General features: G+C 39.4%; 1 protein-coding gene across 1 annotated transcript; it reads right to left on the bottom strand.

Moving 5' to 3' along the window:
* Positions 1–5,697: 5,697 nt before the first annotated feature.
* LOC136884438 (pyridoxine-5'-phosphate oxidase) lies at positions 5,698–25,953 on the bottom strand. The gene is made up of 2 exons (XM_067156603.2): positions 25,396–25,953; positions 5,698–11,398 (listed from the first exon to the last, which is right to left on the bottom strand). Exons 1-2 carry the CDS (start codon positions 25,940–25,942, stop codon positions 11,151–11,153), a joined length of 795 nt encoding a protein of 264 aa, XP_067012704.2. The 5' UTR covers positions 25,943–25,953; the 3' UTR covers positions 5,698–11,150.
* Between the last annotated feature and the right edge of the window lie 531 nt (positions 25,954–26,484).

Genomic DNA, 26,484 nt, shown 5'->3' with positions numbered 1-26,484 from the left:
AAATCTCTGCCGGCGCTTCCTGATATTATCTTTGATTTGAATCAAATCCTGAAGTAGATCCGGAGTCTGAGCCTGGTTGTCTGGTGACTGGTCGTGAACCCCTATTCTGTTGCCATCAGGTGGATGTACTCCTGTGTTAGCCGGGCCATGGGAGTTGCGTATATGGCCTTGCCGCTGGGGTGTATTATTTCTTGTGTTTGAGCCTGTCACCGAAATTGTTTTTGCGTGTCGTATTGCATTACGCATTTTATGAATAAAATTAGTAATGGCAAAGTATATTTTGTCTTTAGTCTCTAAAGTGAGCATTGTATTAATATTTTATAGAGATGTCGATTATATCTAGAAAAATGAATACTAGGTCTGACGTCAAGTAGAGGAGCTCTCTGATGGGTCCACGTAAGATAAAAAATGATGGGTACATTTGATTTGAATGCGAGCGCACCTACTTTAATATGATTTACATCCAGACACACAACACAAACGACACTGTCCTAGTATATCATATTAGTTTTAAAACCAAATTTCAATAAAAACATCACAATAACGTTTCACATCAGACCAAACTAACAGAAAAACTAAACTGATGCTTCGCACATACGGTACTCATGTTTATTTGAACAAACCGAACGCGGCACCATTTTAGTTAATATCGATAGCTGCATTAAGGTCTGATTTGTAGATGGTCTTAAGTCGACCCAACCATAGTGGACATCACAGTCGTGGACATCTCGACAATTCTTAAAGTGACTTAGGTCGTATACCTGCCGGTCCTCAAGATCGCGGCATCAACATAATTAGAAGACTTTTCCAAATTTCAAAATTACCTACTAGGCGTAAAACCCGAGGACCATGGCTAATGTATAAAAGATAAAACTGATGCGTGTTACAGTAGGGGTTTCTCATTCCGATCATATATTTTATACATGACCGGATACGACTTCTCCCCTAATATCTTTATAAGACCAGAAGAAACTTATCTTAGGTGAGTTTCTTTCTCCTTAATTAAAACAAAAACATCAGATACATACATGTAAAGGGACCAGGATTAGGTCCTGGGACATGCAGATCTATATGTGAGACCAAAAAAATCTTAAAGTTACGTGAATTCCGTCGAGGGTGGGCCGTATTTACCGTTCGGGTGGAACTGGAGAAAAACCGGTAAGAAATCCGAAAGGAGACATAATTATATAAAGTGTATTTGAGTTGAATGTACTGTATGGTCAACAACAGACAACTAGGGTGCTAAGCCACCATTCTAGCGGCGTGAAGCGAGCTCCTACTTCTGACTACCCACCGCCATCTGATCCTCTTATACTGCCTGCTCCATGCCACTATTTTAATACAGGAAGGCGCGAATACCAATATTTCTTCAGTTGCCGTAAGAGTGCAGTCATAGACGCATCAGTGTATAGGTAAATGAACCTCATTAGCCAATAAGTTAGGTAAAGTACTCTCTTTTGTCGGATACGGTCTGTCAAGTTCACTATCGCTGCTGCCTTCTTTCTAGTGAAAAATTTACAAGGTTCCGATCCTTATATCTTATTTAAGAAGGTGATTAAAGCTGTGAAGGATAGTGATTCCTTGTGATAAGGACTTTGACGGACAGTCACAAATTAAACGTCTTCATAAGACATTAAGGACAATCTCAAATATCCAAATGATTATCAATCGAGAAACAGAAACTCAAGTCCTAGTTCGCAGATAGCTACTTGGTTCATGTTGTTCAACAGAGGATGAAGTGAGTGACATTTGCGTCAGCAACATCTCACTGCTTAGAGCTTCGACACCACTTACGAAACTGATTATGCATCAGGACAGAGCATAATACGAGAACTTGTTACTTCTTCCCTTTCAGAGTGTGTCGTCAAAGAATATCAGCAAACTGTTAGTGATATCCTAACTGATATTGCATTGGCGAGAACACACAAACTTAGCCACACGGTGTACCACTCCAAGCCGTCGTTTAGGCAAATCTTCAAATTGTGCGATGAAGAAGCCAACTACGGCTTCATACAGGTAATTTTACCGATATTTAATATAACTGATGTACCGTAATTTACGAGCCTCAGTGAGCATATGACTATATTGCATAGTGTTTTGTAGGCTGTCATCATTACTATATGTTTAGAACATTGTGCGTCTATGCCTGCCGTCTAGCGGAGAATTTCTGACTCGGCCTATTCGCAAAAAGCCTCGCATAGAGCAGGCAGTATAGGAGGATCGAACGGCGGTGCCTATGGCTCATTCCACGTTAAGAAAACAGTATTGCTCTTACGGACCTACAACGAGTGAACATACCCCATCTGAGACACCCATAATTTCTCGTGATTAAGGGATAGTATACTGTACTTTTTAATGTATTATGAAAGATAGATAAAAAGGATGAGGCATTTTTGCCCGTGAGATATTAAAATAACTACATAACATTTTATTTTTTATAAATACATTCGTAGGGAGGAAGTGCAATGGCGGGAACAGCCACCGCGTATTGCCTCGCTTCATTTGCCATCTATGTTGCTCTGGTACAAGCATCTGTGAACCGCGGGCAGATCACTTCTGTAGTTAAGTTCTTTATTGCACGAGTGTTTTTAGGCTGTAAATCAGTGCGTACTTGTCTTGTGTGCCTATTTGTGTGATCTCTTTCTTTTAACATTAACACCGTGATTTCTTTTGTAGAGATGTCGTTTACGGTATTTATTTGTTGCGTGTGTTTTTCAGCCTTTATATCAGTGTAGAGGCCTAATCGTATTCTTTTGAGTGAGTGTTATGTGATTAGCCTACGTGTGTGATTTCTTTCTTTTAACATTAATAGTGATTAATTTGCGTTATGGGTGAGAACGTCCATAAAAATAAACAGGGAGACGTACTGAGGAAGAAACAAAAGCAAACTGTGCTTAACGTACCTACTTAATTACCTTTCTCGAAAGAATCCAGATAAAAGTCTCAGCTGGGTGGTTAAAGAAACTGCTGAAGCAACAGGCATTTCTGAGAGGACTGTTTATAAAGTGCGATCAGCAGCCACTACAGGACCTTTGGCTTCTCCGATTAAAACAAGAGAACGTAAAGCACCACGGAAAGACAGCAGGTCAGTCAAGTTCAATTATTTTCTTCGCAGTGGTGTAAGGCGTAAGTGCACGAGTTTTTACTTAAAAACCAACCTCCAACCTTGCAGCAAGTCCTACAGTCTGTGAAGAATGATAAAGACCTTCCCGAGTTGAAAAGGACAACTTTGTATCGTTTGTTGAGAAACATGGGTTTCCAGTACGAAAAGAAAGGAAATTCGGCTCGTTTGACGGAAAGAGAGGACATTATATCTTGGCGTCACAAGTATCTGTCAACAGTTAAGAAATATCGAGACGAGGGAACATATTTTACACTGATGAGTCGTGGGTTAACACAGGGCACACTGTTGGGAAAGAATGGAAAGATAAGACCATTTCAACCCCACGGGATGCTTTTCTGTCAGGACTATCTTGCGGTCTGAAGTCACCTACAGGTCGTGGTCCACGGTTCGCGTTAGTTCATGCCGGTAACGAGAATGGGTTCGTGCCAGGGGCGAAGTACGTGTTTCAGTGCAAGAAGAATACCGCAGATGCTCACGACGAAATGGACGGTGATTGTTATGAGGAGTATTTTAAAGAACGTCTACTACCGAACCTGCCGCCAAACTCTGTTATTGTTCTTGACAATGCCTCCTATCATAGCCGCAAGAAAGAAGTTCTGCCTACGAAGGCATGGAAGAAAGAGAACCTGCGGTCATGGCTTCGAGAACGTGGTGTAGTTTATGATGAGAACATGCTGAAAACAGACTTGATGGCAAGAGAAAGTGGTGTCACGGTTCTTCGTTTACCACCATACCATTGTGAGCTGAATCCTATTGAACTTGTTTGGGCGCAAGTGAAGCACTATGTTGCTATGAACAACACTACGTTCAAAACAAGGGAGATGGAAAGACTCATCGATGAAGGTTTCCTACGCGTGTCTACTGAAAACTGGGCGAACTACGTGAAACACGTGAAAAATATTGAAGCGGACATGTGGAAATCTGATTTGATCTAGGGCGAAATGGAGCCCTTCATTGCTGCCGGCAATATCAGGAAATGTATGAACCAGAGGAATGGCATGCTAAAGAAGAAAGCTTTCTAACTCCCCAACTATTTCCTGCCAATATTCAGTCAGGCTGTTATACTCGGTACGCAGCAGTAATCCCATCTATTGGAGTTCAGTGGCAGCATAAGAGACAAAGAACATCTCAACAAGAGAAATTAATTGACATCCATCTACTGCAGTCAATAACAATGCTGAGCAAATCGTGGGCTGATATGAAGCAGGAAACAATTGTAAACTGCTTCTGCAAAGCAGGATTTTCGAAAGGTGACTCAGGAGCTGTAGAACACGAAGAGGAAGTCACTCCTGTTCCTGAAGAAAGGGTGGAGAATAAGCAGTGTGTTAATCGCAAAGCTGATTTTGAGGCTTACATAAATGTAATTAGCTTTGCATCGCACCGACAGATAGGTCTCACAGCGACGAAGGGACAGTAAAGGGCTAGGAGTGTGAAGGAAGCAGTAGTGGCCTTAATTAAGATACAGCCCCAGCATCTGCTTAGTGTGAAAATGGGAAACCATGGAAAACCATCTTCAGGGCTGCCGACAATGGGGTTTGAACCCACTATCTCCCAGATGCAAGTTCACAGCTGGAGGCCCCTAACTGCACGGCCAACTCGCCCAGTGGCTTACATAAACATGGACTCTGATGCTATGGTGATGCTATAGTGGTGGAGCATCCTGCGAATACTGTCAATGCTGCTGCCGGGCAAGAAGAGGAAGAATAAGAATAAGATTCCCAACAATAAGAGTTGCAAGAGTTGGAACAGCCCTCTCCTGTACAGTCAGCAGGCCAGGTGTTAAGTGCAGTGGCTATTCTTTGATCCAACATACAGTCAGTCAAATGTAAATAACAGTGTTTTCACAGCAATAACTGTTACTGAAACCTATCTGGAAAAAAATAAGCTTAACAATAAAAAATAAGAAACAGATTTTTCCCAAAGGTATTCCTTGTTTCACTACTACATGTATTCTAAAACAGGAGAAACAAACATATTTTTTTCCCCGAAGTGTTTCTCGTTTTACTACTGTAGGTTAGGCCTATGTATTCTATTTTCATAAAATGTTACTATCATGTTATAATTAAAGTGATATCATAAAATGAGAGTTTGTTAGTATATTGCTAAATATTGTTAGAAATTGTTACTGTATTTAGTATCAGCCCATTGATACATATGATTCAATAATGTGCTACACATGCTCAAAAACAGGATGTTTCTTTATCTTGAAATTTTGATTACTCAAAAAAAAAAAAAAAAAATTAGCTCCTGAGGTTTGTGTGTCCTGTTTCTCTACAGGGTCAGGTGATTCAAGATATCAAGGTTCCACTGTATAGAAAATCCTATTTCCATTTTTATACCTTACATTTTTAATGTTCTCCGAAAACCATGAAAGTAGTTAGTGGGGCATAAAGCCAATAACATTATTATTAACATTTAAAATGTAAAAACTGTAAGTTCATCAAAGGCATCACCGACATTAAAATAGTGCTCAGAGTAATTGAATAAACTGACAATATGGTTGTGGGTTGTTCAATAATCCATCTGTGAAAGGTAGTACAACTAGTTATAAATAAATCCAAGCAATACATTCCGCAGAGTAAATTTCATATATTGTAAATATATTTTCATCGTAATTTTCAGAACACCTCTAAAAAACACAACACATTCAATATAACAAAATACACTATAACACAGTGTTCAACAGGCAATACACTTACAACAATAAATATATCTTCATATATAACAATAAAAAAGAATGTAAACATTGCAGTTCTATTCAGGTTATTCATATGAACTCCAACATTTTATAGAAACAATTTGTGAAACTAAAATATAAAGTCTGTTCGCAAATTAACCGAACTATGAAAATAACTCTAGGGGTACCTGCAGCCTTGTTAGTTTTGTTTCTTTCTAACTACTACCCACCCCTATTAATACAATGTTCCTGGTGCTGTTTCCGCTCATAGAAGCAGTTCTGGTAGGTAATTTGGGGAACTGACCTCTAGAAGCTCTTAGCTGCTAGGCCTAGAAAATAAAATCCCCTGAATCCTTGGGCACTAGCGCAAGAACAGGAAGAAGATGGATGAGAAGAAGAAGGCAGGAAACTGCAAGGAACAGCAGTTTATCCCGTGGAAAACAAATTCACCACGCAAGTGGACAAAAGACTTGAAAGACAAATCCAAATAAAAACACTGCGGAGCAGCCGATTGAACAAGAAACCATCCAAAGGAATCAGGACGGTTTCCCCTGGAACAGGTAAAATGTTTGTAAGGTCCAAAAGTAGGAAAAATAGAATTTAGGCAACCAATGGTGGTTTGAGCAGTTGCAAGCTTAGTGGGAAATAACCAAGAAAATTGGATAAACCCATCACATACTAGCACGAATTTGCTGCCATTACCTTTGGACTGAGGAAAAGGTCCCACGTAGTCGATATACAAACACTCCACAGGGCGCGAAGCATGGTGAGAAGACAGAAGACCACCCTTGGCATTTAATAACGGTGGCTTTCTAATGAGGCAAGTTTGACAAGCTTCCACGAGTTCCTTGATTTCCCCACCCACACCTCTCTAAATGAAAAATTCTCTAATCTTCTCTCTTGTCTTAAATATACCCGGATAACCACCGAGAGGATGACAATTTTCATCTTCTGGTCATGACACGGACGACACAAGACACCATTCCTCAGAACATAAGGGACAACATGTTCCCCAGAAGAAAGAGTCTCAATGATCGGTGCAAGAACAGGATCTTCCCGTTGATATTTACCAATGTCATGAAATAATAAAGGAGAATCAGTAAGAATAGAACTAATCATCAAATCTATGGAATCATCAGATTCAACAACACAAGGAATTTTACCAGAAAACATGTGACTCAAGCTATCGGCAACTACATTCTCCGATCCCCTAATGTGACTGACACTGAATTGAAAAGCCGAAATTCTGATGGCCCATCTAGCAATATGCCCAGTTCACCTGGGTTTAGCAAGAACCCAACTCAAGGCCTGATTATCGGTCTCCAGCTCAAATCTAACATGTTCTAAATAGAAACAAAATCTTTTCAAAGCAAAAAAAAACAGCTAAAGCCTCCAGTTCATATACGAATACTTAGCTTCCTGTGAAGACAAAGTTCTGGAAGCATAGGCGAAAGGATGTCTTCCAAGTTCAGACGCCTGAAGCAGCACAGCCACAACGGCTGAGGATGAGGCATCAGTCTGTATGATGAAGGTATTTGAAAAGTCAGGCATGGCCAAGACCAGGGCATTACAGAGAGCAAGTTTTAGGTAATCAAAGGCAGCTTGCTGGGAAGTACCCCATTCGATCCAGCAGCACCCACAACAGTCTTCGAGGTCAAACTCATCCAACTGTTAGCTAAGGGAAAGAAGAATAATTTGCAGGATCGTGCACAGCTGCACCTGTGATTCTCGTTTGATCTCTTCAACTGAATGAAATTATCATCCTTTCATCATCCTGCTGGGGCTAGGTCAGGTGAGTAGGGAGAATTGAGAAGTGCAGTTATCTTTGTGTTCAACAAAAATTCACAGTGATGTGTGTGCTGGCATGTTGTCATGGCAGAGGCTTCACAAGTAGTTTCACCTCAAGAACACACTTTTTCTCCTCACATTTTCTCTCAAATGTCTCAAGACTTCAAGATAATGCCAGTGGTTTTTTCTTCGACTTCACCTGCAGTGCTTTCTTGGGTCTGGGTGAATTTATCTCCGCACCACTGTGCATCTCCGTAAACATTTACCCCAGTTTAAAGCAGATGTGAATGCTGATACGCTGCTCGCAAACGTTCAGGCATCTCAATAATCGAATACATACTTACTCTACACACTTGCAATCCAACACCGGCTGACTACCATATTTACCAGCCTATAACACCCCCTCACCTATAACAGTCCCTCCCTCTATTTTTTTGACTATTATTGGTGGGGAGGGGGGCTTCAGAAAAAAAAAAAATTATTCCAAGTGACCAGGCAGCAAGTGCAACAGTCAGGCTAAGTGGTTCAGACGGTTCAGGCGCTGGCCTTCTGAGTCCAACTTGACAGGTTCAATCCTGGCTAAATCCGGTGGTATTTGAAAGGGCTCTAATATGTCAGCCTCATGTCTTTAATTTTACCGGCACATAAAAGAAATCCTGCGGGACTAAATTCCGGCACCTCGGCACCTCCGAAAATCGTTAAAGTAGTCTGTGGGACATAAAGCAAATAACATAACTATTATCATTATCACCAATGTACAACACTTCAATTAACTTAAAACCTGCATTTCTGCACCACCTGTGCATTGGCGTCGGCTACTCTCTCCCCCTACCACAGATTTCTCAATGCCCTTCCAGCTTCCGAGTTTCGCGACCCATGCTGCCACGCGTAGCGTGTAATATGGTGTGTAATTAAGGAAGCGTCCAGTACACAAGCAGGAGCAAAAATATGCCAGAGGACCAGTTTTACAGCATCCTTCACTTCGAATGTGTTTGAATTTGCTGCAGAAAATGGAGAGAGTAACAAGTCATACATACAAAGTGCAGCCATATATGATTCATTATTGGCATAACCAAAGGGAGAAATTATTGGGAGCGAAGAAAAAAATTGAATTCCTTTTGTGGTGTGAAGAAAGGAAAATACAAAAATGCATACTTAAAAGTTGGTATTAGAACCAAACATTTCATACCGCACAGTGACCTCCCTAGAACCGTTTTTTAATGAGCAGACTGCCATGCCATTTTTTTTTTTTTTTTTTCAGACCGCCCAGCTAACATAACCTATATATGTGCTAGTTCCATAATATTAATATATATTTGAGTCGCTGGGTGTTCCAAGTTTAAATTTAAATACTGTAAAACTGTTTATGGCAAATCTTCATTATTGTCAGAATAATTGCATCAATTACACCAGAGTTTGAACGTTTAGCTTGACTGCCACAAAGTGTCGTGCGCGAGGGGTGCCTGGATTAGCGTGGAATCGCATGCGATTCCGCATGACATCACAAACCCGTACAGCACTCCACAGCAACAAAATGGCAAGCCCCCGTGTTACCTGAATGTGAACAAGCAGTAGAACACTAGAAATTCAAAATGCTCTGTTATGTCTTGTTTGCGATAACTAGAGCCCGAATTTCTATGCACTATCAAATCTCAAAATATGCGTGCACTCGTGCACTATCATATGGCAAAACATGCACAATAAACTAAAAAATATGCACTATCAAAATTCAGTTTCTTTTGAAACATTGTACAACAACTACCATAATTTCTCCAAATTGTCTTGATTTAACCTCATCCGTTTGTCTGTCAGCACATTCTTAAGCACAGAAAATTATCTTTCTATGTCACAAGAAGTGACAGATGCATATACTTAAATGAAGACATTTGGGACAAAGTGAATTCAAATTGTATGTCTTTTGCATTTTCACCACAATACATCTTTTATAAGCTTGATGAATTCAAAATAAGGATTGCAACGGATCACTTTGTTCAACCTATCTCTAGCTGCCGCAGCTACTTCTCCATGCGATGATTGCAGACACCTTTGAATGTCCCCAATGGGTAACGGTTTCCAGCAATGATAACAAAGACCTGTGGCGAGTGAGAGTGCCGGGTAGGAAATTCCAGGACAAGAGGGTTCAGTGCATTGCCAAGGTTTGTAAGCTGCTATCACAGTAACGCGGAGTCACAGAAATGCGATACAAGTTTTGTTTTGCTCGTCAAATGTAGGCAAAAAATGAGCCCTCAATGAGTTGTGGACAATTATACGGTTTAGTTTATCTCAGTGTATAACTGGGACACCTTATTCCTAAGAAGTACAGAGATTGACGCGGGGCCTTCAGTCTTACGTCAATGTTTACTCAAGCAACAGATAAAGTGCTTGGTTAATTGGATTATAGACCTCTACCGTAGCCTATGTACTAACTCTGGTTGTCACTTAGGATGCCAGGAATACATTCTCTCCGTCTTTCAGTAACCTACAATATAACATGGGAAAATGGTCCTGATTTCTGCAAACCAACATTCATAAAAGGCAATATCCTGCAAGTTAACATTATATATGGGGGCCGATGACCTTCGATGTTAGGCCCCTTAAAACAACAAGCATCATCATCAACATTATATATGTGCCAAAGTCAGAAGAAAAGTCATATTATGCAATATTAAAGTCCAAATATTCGCTAATGCATTATACATTAATTTTCTCCTAAAAAGACCAAAACATGCAAACATGCAGGGAAAAAAACATAGTTATTTGGAATCGTTAGCCATAAAATGAATATCTGCAAAGTTTGAGAATTGTAACCAGCTTATTTAAAAACATGCATTTGCATGGAAATCCGGGCTCTAGTGATAACACTAAAATAGTTCAATTTTGCAGTTAATGTTTATCTGTCTAGTATTATTTATGGCCAGAGGGAAATAAACTGAAATGGTATCATATCTTTTTTTTACACCCTCTTTCCCGTCCGGCTACTCATTCCTGACACCTGGCTGATGAAAATTTCTGAGGAGAACACTGCTGCATGATGACACACAATGCTGTGCAGCCTTGAACTCTGCGCGGGGCTGTGTGACTGTGACATGCGCTTAGTCGTGACAAGTCAGCTGTGGTAAAGAAAGGACAGGGCTGATACAAAACTGTTTAAATGTACTAATATCACCTTCTGTGTAAATATAGATTTAAATAACTATTTTGTATGTTGATTTAAAGATGCTAGATGTTCCTTTTACCTGCTTTTAAACCATACGAACCTAAGCTATATTATGCAAAATTTTCACCTATTATAACCTCCTCTCTTTTTGAAGTTGAAAATTGGCGGGGGTGTTATAGGCTAGTAAACACAGTAATAGTTTCAAAAATGCAAGGCAAATGACCAGTTACTAACTGAAAACCACTAAGACTTGCCTCTGCACATTTTCAAAGTTTGGTTATTTTTGGAACAGGCCTTGCATTAACAAAACATGTACAACATAATACTCTGTCTGATACATTGTTACCAAGAAGATTATTGGAAGACAAATTCTTTGGTCATTATATTTAACATCTCTGTGCTCTTCATGGAGAAAGCCTCTCATACACCCAATCCTGATCTCCCTTATGAAGTTTTATACCATCTGGTTCTTCCCCAGATTTCAAACGTCTGAAGACAATCCTGTCGTGTAATCGATCAGTCTGTCCCTGCCAGAACTCCATTCGCTCTGGAATTAAAATATATCCACCCCAATAATCAGGGCGTGGAACGGCTTCTGCCTGCTTATATTTCTCTAAAATTTCACTTCTGCGTACCATCAGTTCCTCTCGACCTAAAATAAAATAAACCATTTCAGACATGTCACTGTAAAGAGGTAAACTATGAACTCCAACATGTATAAAATTTGTGAAAATAAAATAACAAAACACGAACAACAGAATACTCTTGAAACAATGTTACCCAGAAGGTTAATGAAAGACAATTTAATGATGGGTTCCAGAAGAAGTTTTTACTACATAGAAATAGTGCTCAGTCAGCATGGTATTGAATTAACTAGTGATACGGTTGCGAGTTGTTCAATAAACCATCCGTGACAGGTAGTGGTAAAAACTACATCTAAAACCCATCATTATGAGCAAATACAACAACATCTCTGTTACAACCATTAAATATTGTATTGTACTGTTCAATACATTTAGCATAACTGTACTACAATGAAAGCTATCATAAGTCGGCCGATGGGCACGGGGCAGTTGACTCGTCACTTTCCACTCCACAGCATAGCAAAAAAAACCCACGAAAATTCTCTCACCTTCTCAGCTTTGCTCCGTCCTTAGGATGTTCACCAAGTGTGGATCTGTCACTCCAACTGTCTCGAGTAATTAAGTGTCAGATTGGGTAATAATTCTCATAATGCCTCCACATGCATACACAGTACAGGATATTTATGTACGATAGTTATGTGAAAACACAGTCTTGCAGGAAAGCCATTAGATGATTCATAATTCAATTTCCAAATATCATGCGGAAATTTGTAAACAAATTGAGAGGAACGGGTTCTTCACTCAATAACAAGTGAAGGGTAAAGAAACGTACTGTACTAATGAGGAGAACATAAACAAAATCGCTGAAAAATTAGAACACACGCCTATAAAATCCCTACAATGACTTGTACAAGAAACCCGGGTTTTGAAGACCCAGCACGGCAAGCTACCAAACATATCAGGAGAGAAATAGCCTTAATTATGGAAGACAAACTAATGTGTGTGAATCGGAGTTTCCTAACACAATGCCAAGAATGTGTGGATGTAGCAGGAGAACATTTCCAACATCCCCTGTCATAAAGTATGTGCTTATTTTCATAATCTTAACAGCCTTTTCCTTTTTTATAGTGGATAAAATATGAAATCAGTCCTATTATTTTATTTCTGTATTTACACTGGTCAAGTGGCATGTCTAGGGGCAGTAATTTTTGAAGCATACTGTAATTCATAACAACTTTCCTGGTGACAAAGAATTCTCTATATCAGGGATACTCGCCAACGTATACATGGATAACCTTGAGCATAACAGAATAATAATAATAATAATAATAATAATAATAATAATAATAATAATAATAATAATAATAATAATAATATTAACAGTCTGTCTTTGGTTTTGCTATGTCGATGACACGTTGGCAATAACTGATAGCGATTGCAACAACAGTGATAACATCCTAACATATTTAAACAGTTTAGATAGTTAAATCAAATTTACTAAGGAAGACGAAAATAACAATTCAATTAACTTTCTAGATATCACAATCACAAGAATATTAGACAAATTTTATTTTCAAATCTTTAGACAACCTTCCTTTACCCCTACAACCATAAAACATAGTTTGTTGCATCTGCAATCACATAAGGAAGCATCATTTTACAGCTTCGTTTATAGAGCATTGAAAATTCCTCTTTCGGCAGCCAATCTAAAGAAGGAAATGAACATCATAAAGGAAATTGCAAGCTTCAATGGATACAATCCATTAATCATTAACAAAATAATCAATAAGGTGAAATTGAAGTTAGCCACTAATCTTTCTCCAATAAAAACTAACAAATTAAAATATGCAACCTTCACTTATACTGACCCAATCATACATCAAGAAACTAATCCCATAAAAAAATAATCAAAATTGCTTTCAAGACTCAGAACTCAATTCGAAATTTGTTTTTCAATCATAACACAATCAATTCTATAAACAACAAATATTTTCGCTCGGGCATTTATAGGCTTAAATGTACTGAGTGCAATTGTTCTTCTGTGGGACAAACGGGGAGAAGCATTTTAACTAGATACACTGATAATTTCAACGCTCAAAAACATAACAAATTCTCAGCTATGAGTAATCAAACGAGAGACTCAGGCCAAAGCTTTACTATAATAGAACGCGATCTTCAGATTAAAAAAAAATAATTCAATAAGGGCAGACTCATGACCAAATTCGAAAAACTTTATATTTTTTTAGATCAGAATTATAACGTAAATCAAAACTTGAATGATCCAATAGACATTAAAAGTTCTCTTTTTGAACAATTACCAATCCTATTCCATCAGTTAAATCTTCAAGATAATATTTTATGTAAGGTTTTAAAAACAAAAACAATAAACACTACCATCAGGGCGACAAACACATCACATCCCTCTTCCGCACGAGTTGCAAGCAACTCACCCTCACACGCAACCCACAAGCCAATAGCCCCGCCTTCGCAAGACCACTCCCCTCCACCAAGACAACGCACATACAATACGCGTAGCAGGACATCGGCGACCACCAGTACTCACACATCAAGGTAACATTCAAGTGGGCGAAAGGTAAGCGTCAACACAGCAATACTTATAATTTTTCTGGTTACCCTCTCCCATTTTGTTTTTTTACATATTTAATCTGGTTAATTCTAACTTCTCCCTTTACAAAGCTTATATACACTCAACAGCGTGACATCACAACTGTCCCACAGCCTGTTCTCTTTTTGATCAACAAGCTAACACTAGAATGCCACAACATTGATGCAACACGCCAATACCACAATATTAATGTATACAAAAGAAGATAGTTAATGACACTATTACAATTTTAATGCACCACCAAATATACTCAATAATACTCAATTAATAAGCCTTCAATTAAGAATACAAAAATAAAATAACTCCTACCTTTGAAAGTTGCCAACATCAAATTTTATCAACCTTTGAATGATAACTAATCACTAGATCTGAGCATATAGTTAAATAATATGTCAAAACTTTACGTGTTGGAATGTATTTCCTTTTTAAATCTTGTTTTAAAATGTTTTAACTCACTTCAATTTTACCAATGTCTATTGTATCATATAGGTTAATTAATCACTTCTTACTCTTGACCAAGGCATTAGGCCTTAAACATATTAATGATTCTCATGTCTAATCAAGTTCCTTAAATAATGACTATACACCATGTTAATGTTTTAAATCATAAGAATTTTTAGATTATGCCATAGCTGAACAGGTACCTGTTCTGGTATTGAGGCAATGATAAGGCTGACGATGCCCTTTAAAAGGGGTGAAACATGTCCCACATTTATAGTTTAATGAACAAAGAACATTAATCTTACGACTGATTGTATTGAATAGGTGGAAAATAACATACAATAATAAATTTTATGAATTTAAAAAGTACAGTAAAGAATCTGACATTGCCCATTCACTTGCAGGCACTGTAAAATTCTATGAGATACATTCAATAGAGTACAAGGAATAAATAGAGGTGTGAAAATACTGCATTTTTGTACAATTACCTGACATATAGAACATTGAACAGAGAACTATATAACTAGAGCACCTAGACAAACTTATTTCGGTTAAATGGATTGCACTTGCCACTACAAAGTGAATCATTGTCCAGGAAAGTTCTCAAGTTCAAATTGTTTTAACAGTGAAAATCTCAAGTGAGAAGAAGAGGAAACAAAACAAGTTATGTTGAAGAGTAAAAATGTACATTAAGTTGTTTTATTATTTCTTTACATAACTTGTTTCAAATGGTTCATGGTGAGGGTTACTAAAGTCATGTCCTAGTTCATGAAGCATGGGCAACGGCTGAGTGGCCTAGTAAGTGGTCCTGAGAGTTAGGATACCAGTTGCTATGGAATGGGAATGGGAATCTCGGACATATTCTGAGTCATCGCCCTCCTTATGCTCAGGCTCTAACCCGTTAGACGAGAGATCCTCACCTGGACTATGTGTAAGTAGGGTAGCATCCTGCTTCACGAATTTACCGAGCTCAGAACATTTTAAGTTAGCCTCGAACCTATGGGAGTAACGGAGTCCCACTCCCATTTGACAGGCAAGGGACTCCTTGGAAACAACTTGGCGAACAAAATGGAATTTGATAAGGAGCTATCAATATTAATGGGGCTTATGGAAGAAAGAAAATAGAACTGGCTGAGTCAGCAAAGAGTGGCCTAGTGGCGATTTTTGATGTGCTAGGAGTAAATGCTATTCGGGTAAGGGGAGATAAAGAGGAAGAGATAGGAGATTATAAAGTGTACCTGACGGGTGTTAAAAAGGGAAGGGCAGAATAGGCCCTATGGGGTAGGGCTGTTCATCAGGAATACTACTGCACGCAACATAGTTTCTGTTAGGCACGTATATGAGCGAATGATGTGGGTAGATTTGGCAGTTGGAGGAATTAGGACGAGAACTGTCTCAGTGTATTCACCATGTGAGGGTGCCGTTGAGGATGAAGTTGACAAGATTTATGAAGCATTGAGTGACATTGTAGTCAAGGTCAACAGCAAGGATAGGACAGTGCTAATGGGCGATTTCAATGCGCGAGCTGGAAATAGAACTGAAGGATACGAAAGGGTGATTGGTAAATGTGAGAAAGATATGGAAGCTAATAGGAATGGGAAGTGTTTGCTGGACTTCTGTGCTAGTATGGGTTTAGCAGTTACGAATACATTCTTCAAGCATAAGGCTATTCACCGCTACACATGGGAGGGTAGGGGTACCAGATCCATAATAGACTTCGAATTCAGAAAATCTGTTAGTAATGTACAGGTTTTCTGGGTTTTTTTTTCAATGATAAAGACCACTATATGATCTGTAGTGAAGTAAGTATCTATAGGCCCAGGATACAGAAAGTGAAATCTGTCTGCAAACAAATAAGGGTAAAAAATCTTCAGGATGAGGAAATTAGACAGAAGTACATGGATATGATTAGTGAGAAGTTCCGAACAGTGGACAGTAAGCAGGTTCAGGATATAGAAAGGGAATGGGCAGCATACAAGGATGCTGTAGTAGAACAGCACGGGAATGCCTAAGGACAACTGTGTGTAAAGCTGGGAAAAAGCGAACATCTTGGTGGAATGATGAAGTGAGAGCAGATTGTAAACGTAAAAAGAAGGCTTATCAGAAATGGCTTCAAACAAGGGCTGATGCAGACATAGATGAAAGAAACAGAGCGAAGCAAATAGTTGTTTAATCAAAAAAGAAGTCGTGGGGAGATTTTGGTTATAACCTGGAAAGGCTAGGTCAAGCAGCAGGGAAACCTTTCTGGACAGTAAAAGAATCTCAAGAAGGGAGGGAAAAAGGAAATTAACAGTGTTTTGGGTTATTCAGGTAAACTCACAATAGATCCTAGGGAATCACTGGACAGGTGAAGAGAATATTTTGAAAATCATCAACGTAAAAAGAAATCTTTCTGGTGGTGCCGCGAACAACCGACCTCATGGAGAGGAGGAAAATGATGTTGGTGAAATCACGCTCGAGGAAGTGGAAAAGGTGGTTAATAAACTCCATTGTCATAAAGCAGCAGGAATTAAATGAAATTATTATTATTTATAAATTTCATTTTCCGTATTGTGTATTGAATGGTGGAAAAACACATTTCTTATCTATACTTTAAATGAAATTAGACCTGAAATAAGTGATGTGCGCGAATGACGCCTGGTATTACAAGAATCGGTTCCTACGACTCCGAGGTCGAACTCAACATCGCATGCGAGGAATCGGTTCCCGATGACATCACCAGAGTGTGCTGGGGGCACTCACTAGAGTGAGTCTTCCGTATATAAGTGGGGCAAATTAGAAAGTGCAATATTTACTATTTCTTTTGTCTTCTTCTTCTTTATCATCATCATCATCATCATCTGTTCACCCTCCAGGGTTGGGTTTTCCCTCGGACTCAGCGAGGGATCCGACCTCTACTGCCTCAAGGGCAATGTCCTGGAGCTTCAGACTCTGGGTTGGGGGATACAACTGGGAAGGATGACCAGTACCTCGCCCAGGCGGCCTCACCTGCTATGCTGAACAGGGGCCTTGTGGGGGGGATGGGGAGTTTGGAAGGAAGTGGCCATGGCCTTAAGTTAGGTACCATCCCGGCATTTGCCTGGAGGAAAAGTGGGAAACCATGGTAAACCACGTCCAGGATGGCTGAGGAGGGAATCAAACCCCCCTCTACTCAGTTGACCTCTCAAGGCTGAGTGGACCCCGTGCCAGCCCTCGTACCACTTTTTCAAATTCTGTGGCAGAGCCGGGAATCGAACCTGGACCTCCGGGGGTGGCAGCTAATCACACTAACCACTACACCACAGCGGCGGACACTATTTCTTTTGTATACAGTGAAATGTCTTATTGATTGTCATGAATGAATTATGCCACATAATAATGATATAACAATTTATCCTGGTAGTCTGGAAATCACATCACATATTTCGACACTGCGTGTTGCAAATGACATTGTTATTTATGCTTATACTGTATTTTTCTAATGTGGTTTTCAAATATCGCTAGTATAAACGTATAAAGTCTGTGGAATTAAGTCACATTTTTAATAAGTACACAACCTGTTTCGTAGCATACCTGTCTTCCGTTACATTTAATTTGCAACAAACATTTCGTGCTACTGTCCGGCTCATTGGCTGGATGGTCAGCGTTGAAGCGTTCGGTTCAGAGGCTCCCGAGTTTGATTCCCGGCCGGGTGGGGGATTTTAATCACCTCTGATTAGTTCATTTGACCCAGGGACTGGGTGTTTGTGTTTGTCCCAACATTTTCAGACAACATACTATACTATCAACCACCACAGGAACACACAACAATGATTACATCCCTCCATATGGGGTTGGCATCAGGAAGGGAATCCAGTTATAAAACTGGGCCAAATCAACATGTGCGATAAAGTTCGCACCCGAGAACCCATGGGTGTGGGACAAGTGGTAGAAAAAGAAGAACTTTCATACTATTGCTCAATATTTATTAAGAGAAACTGTCAAAATTACTATTTTTGTTTTCTCTTTAGTACAATAATTGTATTTTGTTGAAATATTAGTGTTATATTATGTCATAATCCCCATACAAGTTTTGATTTATTTACAATCCAAACAATTTGATTAGTTTCAAAAAGAGAATCATATTTTCTGATCAAATTACAGTCGCATTAGAGTGCATAACTCCAGGACACTATGAGAGCAGGCATGGCTTGTAAAGTGACCTGGTTATAAACCAAAACGAGCTCACATTACAGAACACATTCGTGTTGCACGTGTTTATGTATCCGCATCATAGATGGTGCTACTAGTTCCTCGGAATCGATTCTGGAATCGGGTACCCGATTCCCCAGGCATATGGAATCGACTCTTCGCGATTCCAGTCGCAACCCATCACTACCTGAAATGGTGAAGTACAGCGGGAAGGCAGGAATGAAATGGCTTCATAAGATTAATAAAATTACCATGGAGAGTTGGTAAGGTACCCTCAGAATGGACAAAAACAGTAATTGCACCTATCTATAAGCAAGGGAACAGGAAGGATTGCAACAACTATCGAGGCATCTGACTGACTGACTGACTGATAATAAATGATTAGTATACCAGGCAAAGTATTCACTGGCATCTTAGAAGGGCGGGTGAATCAGTGGTTGAGAGAAAGTTGGATGAAAACCAGCGTGGTTTCAGACTACAGAGGGGGTATCAGCATCAGATATTCAATATGCGCTAGGAAACTGAAAAATGCCCCTACGAGAGGAATAGACAGTAGTGTACGCCATACCAGGGAACTATGGGACAGATTACTGAAATCAATCAAAGGCATTTATGCTGACAATTGGACTGCAGTGAGAATTGATGGTAGTATGAGTTCTTGGTTCAAGGTACTTACAGGGGTTAGAAAAGGCTGTAATCTTTTACCTTTATTGTTCATAGTTTACATGGATCATCTGCTGAAAGGTATAAAGTGGCAGGGAGGGATTCAGTTAGGCGGAAAGGTAGTAAGCAGCCTGGCCTATGCTGACGACTTGGTCTTAATGGCAGATTGTGCTGAAAGCCTGCAGTCTAATATCTTGGAATTTGAAAACAGGTGCAATTAGTATGGTATGAAAGTTAGCCTTTTGAATACTAAATTGATGTCAGTAGGTAAGGAATCCAAGAGAACTGAATATCAGATTGGTGACACAAAGATGGAACATGTACATAATTTCAAGTATTTAGGATGTGTGTTCTCCCAGGATGGTAATATAGTAAGAGACTGAATCAAGGTGCAGTAAAGCTAATGCAGTGAGCTCACAGTTGCGATCAACAGTATTCTGTAAGGATGTCAGCTCCCAGACGAAACTCAGTCTGTTTCAGACCAACTTTGCTTTAAGGGGAGCAAAAGCTGGGTGGACTCAGGATATCTTATTCATTAGTTAGAAGTAACAGACATAAAAGTAGTGAGAATGACTGCTGGCATAAACAGGTGGGAACAATGACAGGAGGGTACTCAGAATGAGGAGATAAATGCTAAGTTAGGAATGAACTCTATGAATGAAGCTGTACGCATGAATCAGCTTTGGTGGTGAGGTCATGTGAGGAGAATGGAAGAGGACAGGTTACCTAGGAGAATAATGGACTCTGTTGTGGAGCGTAAGAGAAGTAGAGGGAGACAAAGATGATGATGGTTAGAATCAGTTTTCAATGATTTAAAGATAAGAGGTATAGAAGTAAATGAAGCCACAGCACTAGTTTCAAATAGAGGATTGTGGCGACATTTAGTAAATTCACAGTGTCTTCCAAACTGAACGTTGAAATGCATACCGGTTTATAATGATGATGGATGTATGTATGTATGTATGTATGTATGTAATTGTTTTTGTACCGGGCGGTACACCTCCACTCCGCTAATTTAAAATGTGCGCCAGTTGAAACTCCTCTGCTGGAGGAAGTCTGAACTTTATCTACGCTATTAATTCTCTACTTTCTCAGAAGATGTCACCACGTGGAAAATTTTGAGTTTTTGAACTGTGTCATTTTTGATGTGGTTTTGTTTCACTTGAAGTAAGAAGTGTGAACTTTCTCTTCTAGAGGACACTACTGAAGATCAACAATAGTGCAACCTAGTGCGGAGTCAAAGAACTATTTTGTTGGAGAAATTTTTATTTCAAATGTTTGTCTTTGCTAAAAAAAATTTCAGTTATTGTTTAAGTTGGCTGTATACCCCTCTCTTTCCCCTTGTTTTGCATTTAACCAATCCTGAATTTCTTTGAGTTATTTCCGACCAATCCGATGTATCTTCCCCCAACTTGGATATGTTTCTGTACCCGAGCCAATAAAAAGTTTGTGGGAGGGTGTTTTCATTCCCCTAACGCCTAGAACCTTCCGCGAGAGGATATAAACTGCTGATTTTAGGGTCTCCGGGCCACTTCTGTTCCATCTTTCAGTGTATAAAGTACATAGCAGGAGGCGGGAAGCGCCTCTTTCCTCGGCAGCGGTCATCAATAAGGTAATGGCCGATTAATAAATTCTTTCTTTGCTAGCTCAGCAGTTTAACTCTCGGGGCGGGTGCGAAGCGTTCCTCCATGTAACCTTTTCCTAAAATGTAACGATCTTTTCTTCTATTCTCTTTTAAGCTGCATATTGGGATAGAGAGTGTTAACCCTCTCGAGCTCCCACTCACATTGTCTTGAGGTGAACTTATTTTCTCAACCTATTCTTCGTTAATGTAAAACAAATTGCTCTTTTCTAAAGTCACCTCGGTAGTATGGGATTAGCCCTTGCATTAGTGGCCTAGAGCCAGATTAGGTTTTTTAAACAAGTGTATTAGGAGTGCAAGTTCGCCTCCTCTCAAATTGTTATTTTAGAGGTCATGTAATTGCCCATTTTTATTTAATAGACCTCGGTAGGTTGGGTATTTTACCCCTGTGTCTATGTCCAGTGAGGACAACTTGAAGGTGGAGTTTGGTTTAAATTTTGAGAGCGAGTGGCTCTTTTGAAAATTGAATGTTGTATGCCTCGTGGAGGCTTTTCTGTGTAATTTGGAGCAAGGGCTCCTAGGTATGAATGGGGTTTTCTGCCCCTCTGTTAAAACTCGTGTTTGGGGTAAAACTGAGCTGATTGCCCAAGCAGTGTAAAATCTGGGCGCGAAGCCCAATCCCTGTAAATATTGTAACTACCCTTTTTGATTTGCTACTTTGTACCTGCCATGCTTGTTATTTCTTTGTTTTTGAAAAGAAAATATAACCTTGTTAAATTTTAAATTAATTTTGCTTTCGTAGCTGGAGACCTATTCACACCCGCACCTTCTTTCACCTCTACCTACCACGGAAAACTCCGTAACAGTTTTAAATGAGGTTTTATATTTTCTTTCAACCTCTATATGTCAAAAGCTTTCAGTGTATTTTAATATAACATGAAATGAGTTTTATATAACACTTCTATAAGCATGTTAAACTCCATAGTTTTGTAACTCGATATCCTCTTAGTCGGCATTAGATTGAGTTTGTGCGACTCTACTGTACCACTGGAATGTGTGTACAATCAATTTATGTATCAATTCATCAACTAGCAGCAAACAGTATTTAGTTATCACCAAAGCAGCACTACACTAGGGTTAAGCGGAGAGAACTCTGCTTTACCAGGTCTCCTGATTGAAGGCGAACTGGGAAAAGAGCCACAAATTGATGGATGTACCTTTACATTTCTCTCGGGATAGCTACCTACAGGATTGTTTAGGTTAGCCTTCCCTAGTGAACTGTTGTTCTCTAGACTGAAAAATAGCATGTTATATATATATTTTTTGTGTGTAACATCTGAAGCCATCTCTTTTCAGTTTCAACTCAGTTAATTTATAACTGTTAGGTTCATCTTCTGCCACTAATTAGTTCATTTTATTTTGTTTCTTTTTCAGGCATAATTCTTTTACCATAGGCCTATGTTTTCTTTCCACATAGTTTATAATTTATTTATTCAAAATTAGTTTTGGCAACCTGAAGAACCTAACCGTTATATGCCTAAACTAACTTATGTTAGGCTTCAAACAGGTGTCTTACATTTGAATTTAATGTAATACCAGACTACCTCTTGAGGTTGCTTTCAAGGACAGAGTATACTAAAAGCCTTAAATCAGTGCATTCCTCTGTTGGTGGGGGCAGTAGAATAACACCCATGGTATTTTCTGCGTGTTGTACGAGGTGACTATACGGAACAACAGGAGCTCTTAACTTGGGAGTCTGAGTTGACAACCATGGGGCCCTTAGTTGAGTCCTGGCATTGCTTCCACCTACTTGTGTCAGGCTCTTCACTTTAATCTATCATATCCAACCTCCTTTGGTCAACATTTGTATTTTTCCAACTGCAACGGAATTAGGTGTCGAGGCTTAAGGAGTCTTTCATTTTATTTTTATTTTTTTTTATTTTTTATTTTTTTGCGTTGCACCGACACAGATAGGTCTTATGGCGACGATGGGACAGGAAAGGGCCAGGAGTGGGAAGGAAGCGGCCGTGGCCTTAATTAAGGTATTTGCCTGGTATAAAAATGGGAAACCACGGAAAACCATTTTCAGGGCTGCCGACAGTGGGGTTCGAACCTACTATCTCCCGAATACTGGATACTGGCCGCACTTAAGCGACTGCAGCTATCGAGCTTGGTGTCTTTCGTTTTCACGCCCTTCATGGCCCCTCTCTTACTTTGGCCGATATTTTCATTTTTTAAAGGGTCGGACCCCTTCAATTTTTCCTTCTGATTACTGTTAATGGTTGCCCTGTTGTTCTTCCCCTTAAAACAATAATCATGTCCACCCACCTTAAATCAGTACATGGGTTAAATAATAAAGTAATATTCTGCGAACATAACAGCATAAGAAACAAATCATCAAATCACTGAATTAAGAACTAAATTCAAAATTTTCACTATTCTAGCATGCCAAGATCGTAATAGAGGGAGTGAGCTGTATAAGTGATTCCGTAGTAGGGTGATGGAACCTTTCGGCGAAGTGATCAAGACCTCTTTAAACCAAGCTCGATAGCTGCAGTCGCTTAAGTGCGGCCAGTATCCAGTATTCGGGAGATAGTAGATTCGAACCCCACTGTCGGCAGTCCAGAAAATGGTATTCCGTGGTTTCCCATTTTCACAACAGGCAAATGCTGGGGCTGTATCTTAATTAAGGCCACGGCCGCTTCCTTCCTATTCCTATACCATCTTTACCATAAGACCTATCTGTGTTAGTGCGACGTAAAAAAACAACAAAATAAAAAGACCTCTTTAATTAGTTCTGTCTACAGCAAACTGTCTACAGAAATAGACAAAAAGATTAGAAATGGTCCATCTAGCTCTGAACATGAGACCAATGCCTGAAATATCAGCTAACTGGTACTTCTCCTTATAACAACATATTGTGGCATTGTAAATGACAATTTCCTCACTTTATTTTAATGTAATTTACAAAATTTTAATAAGGTGTTAGCCAGTGAATTCATGTGTATGTTACTTCTAACATAAATTACTATGGGTTCTACTACTGTAGCTATCCATTTGATGAAATTGAACTCTTCCCCTATTCCAGAATTCTGTTACCTTAATTTAGCAGCCACGTGTACTAACAGAATATGCTCTACGTCGCACCGACACTGATACGACTTACAGCGATGACAGGATAGGAAAGGGCGAGGGGAGGGAAGGAAGTGACCATCCCTGATGTGAAAATGGGAAACCACTGAAAATCATCTTCAGCAGCCACATATCAATTTCAGTTCATCCTTCCTTGTTGTTTCCTCTTTACATAGAGTTATTATTTCATGAAAATTTTGTTTTGTTCAGCCTATCCGAAGAAAATTCTCATGCATCACTGACCCCAACCACCCTTAACAGATCTGTCACAGTGCATTAAATGTCGAAGGTGATGATGGCGCAGTATTCAGTACTTTACTGGTGATGGCGTTGGCATTGTGTAAATAATATTCGGGGTGGTGGCAGTGACAATAATGGTGAAGTTTGTTGTCTGAAAGACAATCCGAATCCTGTGCCTACAAGTCATAGCCATACTGTGTGGATGTTGCAAGTGCTGCCACCATCTACTCGAGAATTTTAAGCAGAAACTCAGGAATTCATGTTTCTTAAACATGTAACTTATTATTTTATTTATATCTGCAGCACTGGATCAAAAGTAAACAGATAAGGAAGAGAGTGAAACATATATTATATAATAAACTATTAAAAATATGCAAACAGGAGTTACAGGAAAGATGGCAACTCTGTTTAACCTTATTCTGTAACACATACTTAGTGAGGGTGTGGTTTGGGATAGCTATGGACTATAAAAATAAAGAAAGTTATGTTGATGTTATTCTACTATTTCCAGATTTTATCTGTGCTCCCCTCTCAGATAAACATGACAGGAACACAAAATCATCAGATGGGATAAGAAACAGAAAGTGATTTACAGTTCCTGTGTAACTTGTGGGATGAGATATATCCCTCAAGTTCCTGCCAATTAACGTGTATTAATTTCTTGTACACAAGTTTCTTCTTATGTTGCTTAAAATAAGGTTTAATTGTTTTGAAAATGCAGGATTTATTTAGTGCATAATCTTGATCCTCATGCAAGAATCGTGGGGGAAGAATGAATAAGCACAAGCAACTAAATGTTAAAACTAGTGGTTACGTCATGTGGAACATTACCTTACTGGCCTGTTAAGAGCAGGCATAAGAGGTTATACATTCAAGTACTGTGTGTATTAACATACGACCATTGACCTGCTTATAGTACCAGTCAAGCAAACAAGGCATAAGTGATTAGATGCCACTTAGATGTGTGCGTATTAATTGACCACCACTGAACTACTATAGTCAGTTCTTACGAGCAACAAGATTATTGGTCCGCTTACAGTATCATACAAGGGTTTACATTAAAATTTCACACCTGGCACATACAAGCAAGGTTCTGTCAAGAGACAGTCAGGCATTACATGTTAACCTCATAGGCACCCATTCTCCAAGAGTTTCCAAACAGGTAGAAAATCCATCATAAACTGACACACTTACTAGATTAATTCACTTGCCTGCAATAACAGTACTCTGCTTGCTAGCCCATGCACCAATCTGGGAGTCTCTCGGTCGAGAGGCAAAATATTCATCAGATTCCTCTTTGGCGACTTTTTCCACTTGTCCATCAACACGAACCTGCCTTTGAAGAGGTTCCCAATAGAACGTTAGAGATGCTCGTGGATTTTCTTCTAATTCCCGAGCTTTCCTACTCTCGTAATTGGTAAAAAACTTAAATCCATTAATGCCAAAACCTTTCAATAATACGAAACGTGCTGACGGAATTCCATCTTTAGTAGCAGTTGCCAAACACATGGCATTGGCTTCCCCAATCCCAGGATGTCGGCTGGCTTCGTCAAACCAAACTCTGAACTGGCTTAAAGGTTCTTTCCACACCAGATCATGCTCTGTAAAAAAATCGGTATTATCTCTGTACTTCTTCCGCATATCCCCAATATCCTTTCCAACGCATGTTTCCATTTTTTCAAGAGAATAATTCACCTTATCAGACGTTCTTACAGAACCCAACATCAGGCAGGCATTGGATAAGCAGAGGCGGAGCATTTAAATGCCAAAGAGTAGGGATGGGCGCGACTGAAGCCTGGAATCGAGAGCGTCGACTCCATCGACTCCGAACACCGGTCTCGGTTCGCATGAAGCCTCTCGACTCCAAGAATCATATCTCGACTCCAAGTTAACTTGATGCGCATTGCGGGGCCGCACGGTCGCTTCGCATGAAGCCTCACGACTCCAAGGGAACTTAACTCTCATTGCGGGGCCGCTTGCGTGTCGAGGCGGGGAAAATAACATATTGCTGCTCATTTGCCCATTGGGTTTTTTAAGAGTATTGTAGAGTGAAGTACGATATCGTTAACGAATACGACGAGCGTAATGGTGTAGTCGAAATAAAATTAAACGTGTCATGTCAGAAAGTATCGGCATAGCAGACCACGGACATATAATTTTACGTCTTTATTTGTCGTGATCAGGAAATTGATAAACAGATATCGATGGTAAATCATTGTGAATTGCACATGAACGATGAAAACAAATTTAATATGGGTAAATCCTCTAACATAATTCGAACATAGATTACATCATTTCAA

This window comes from Anabrus simplex, chromosome 12 (genome assembly GCF_040414725.1).
Source record: "Anabrus simplex isolate iqAnaSimp1 chromosome 12, ASM4041472v1, whole genome shotgun sequence".
Classification (NCBI taxonomy): Eukaryota; Metazoa; Arthropoda; class Insecta; order Orthoptera; family Tettigoniidae; genus Anabrus; species Anabrus simplex.
Note: the sequence above shows the minus strand (reverse complement) of the source record. Positions and strands in the feature narration are given on the sequence as shown.

What these genes read in the sequence shown, in the direction of transcription:
- LOC136884438 (XM_067156603.2), bottom strand. Translation starts at nt 25,942, where the DNA reads ATGCTCCGCCTCTGCTTATCCAATGCCTGCCTGATGTTGGGTTCTGTA. An exon ending in GCAGAGTACTGTTATTGCAG is followed by an intron (nt 11,399 to 25,395) that starts GCAAGTGAATTA and finishes ATTTTATTTTAG; the next exon opens with GTCGAGAGGAACTGATGGTA.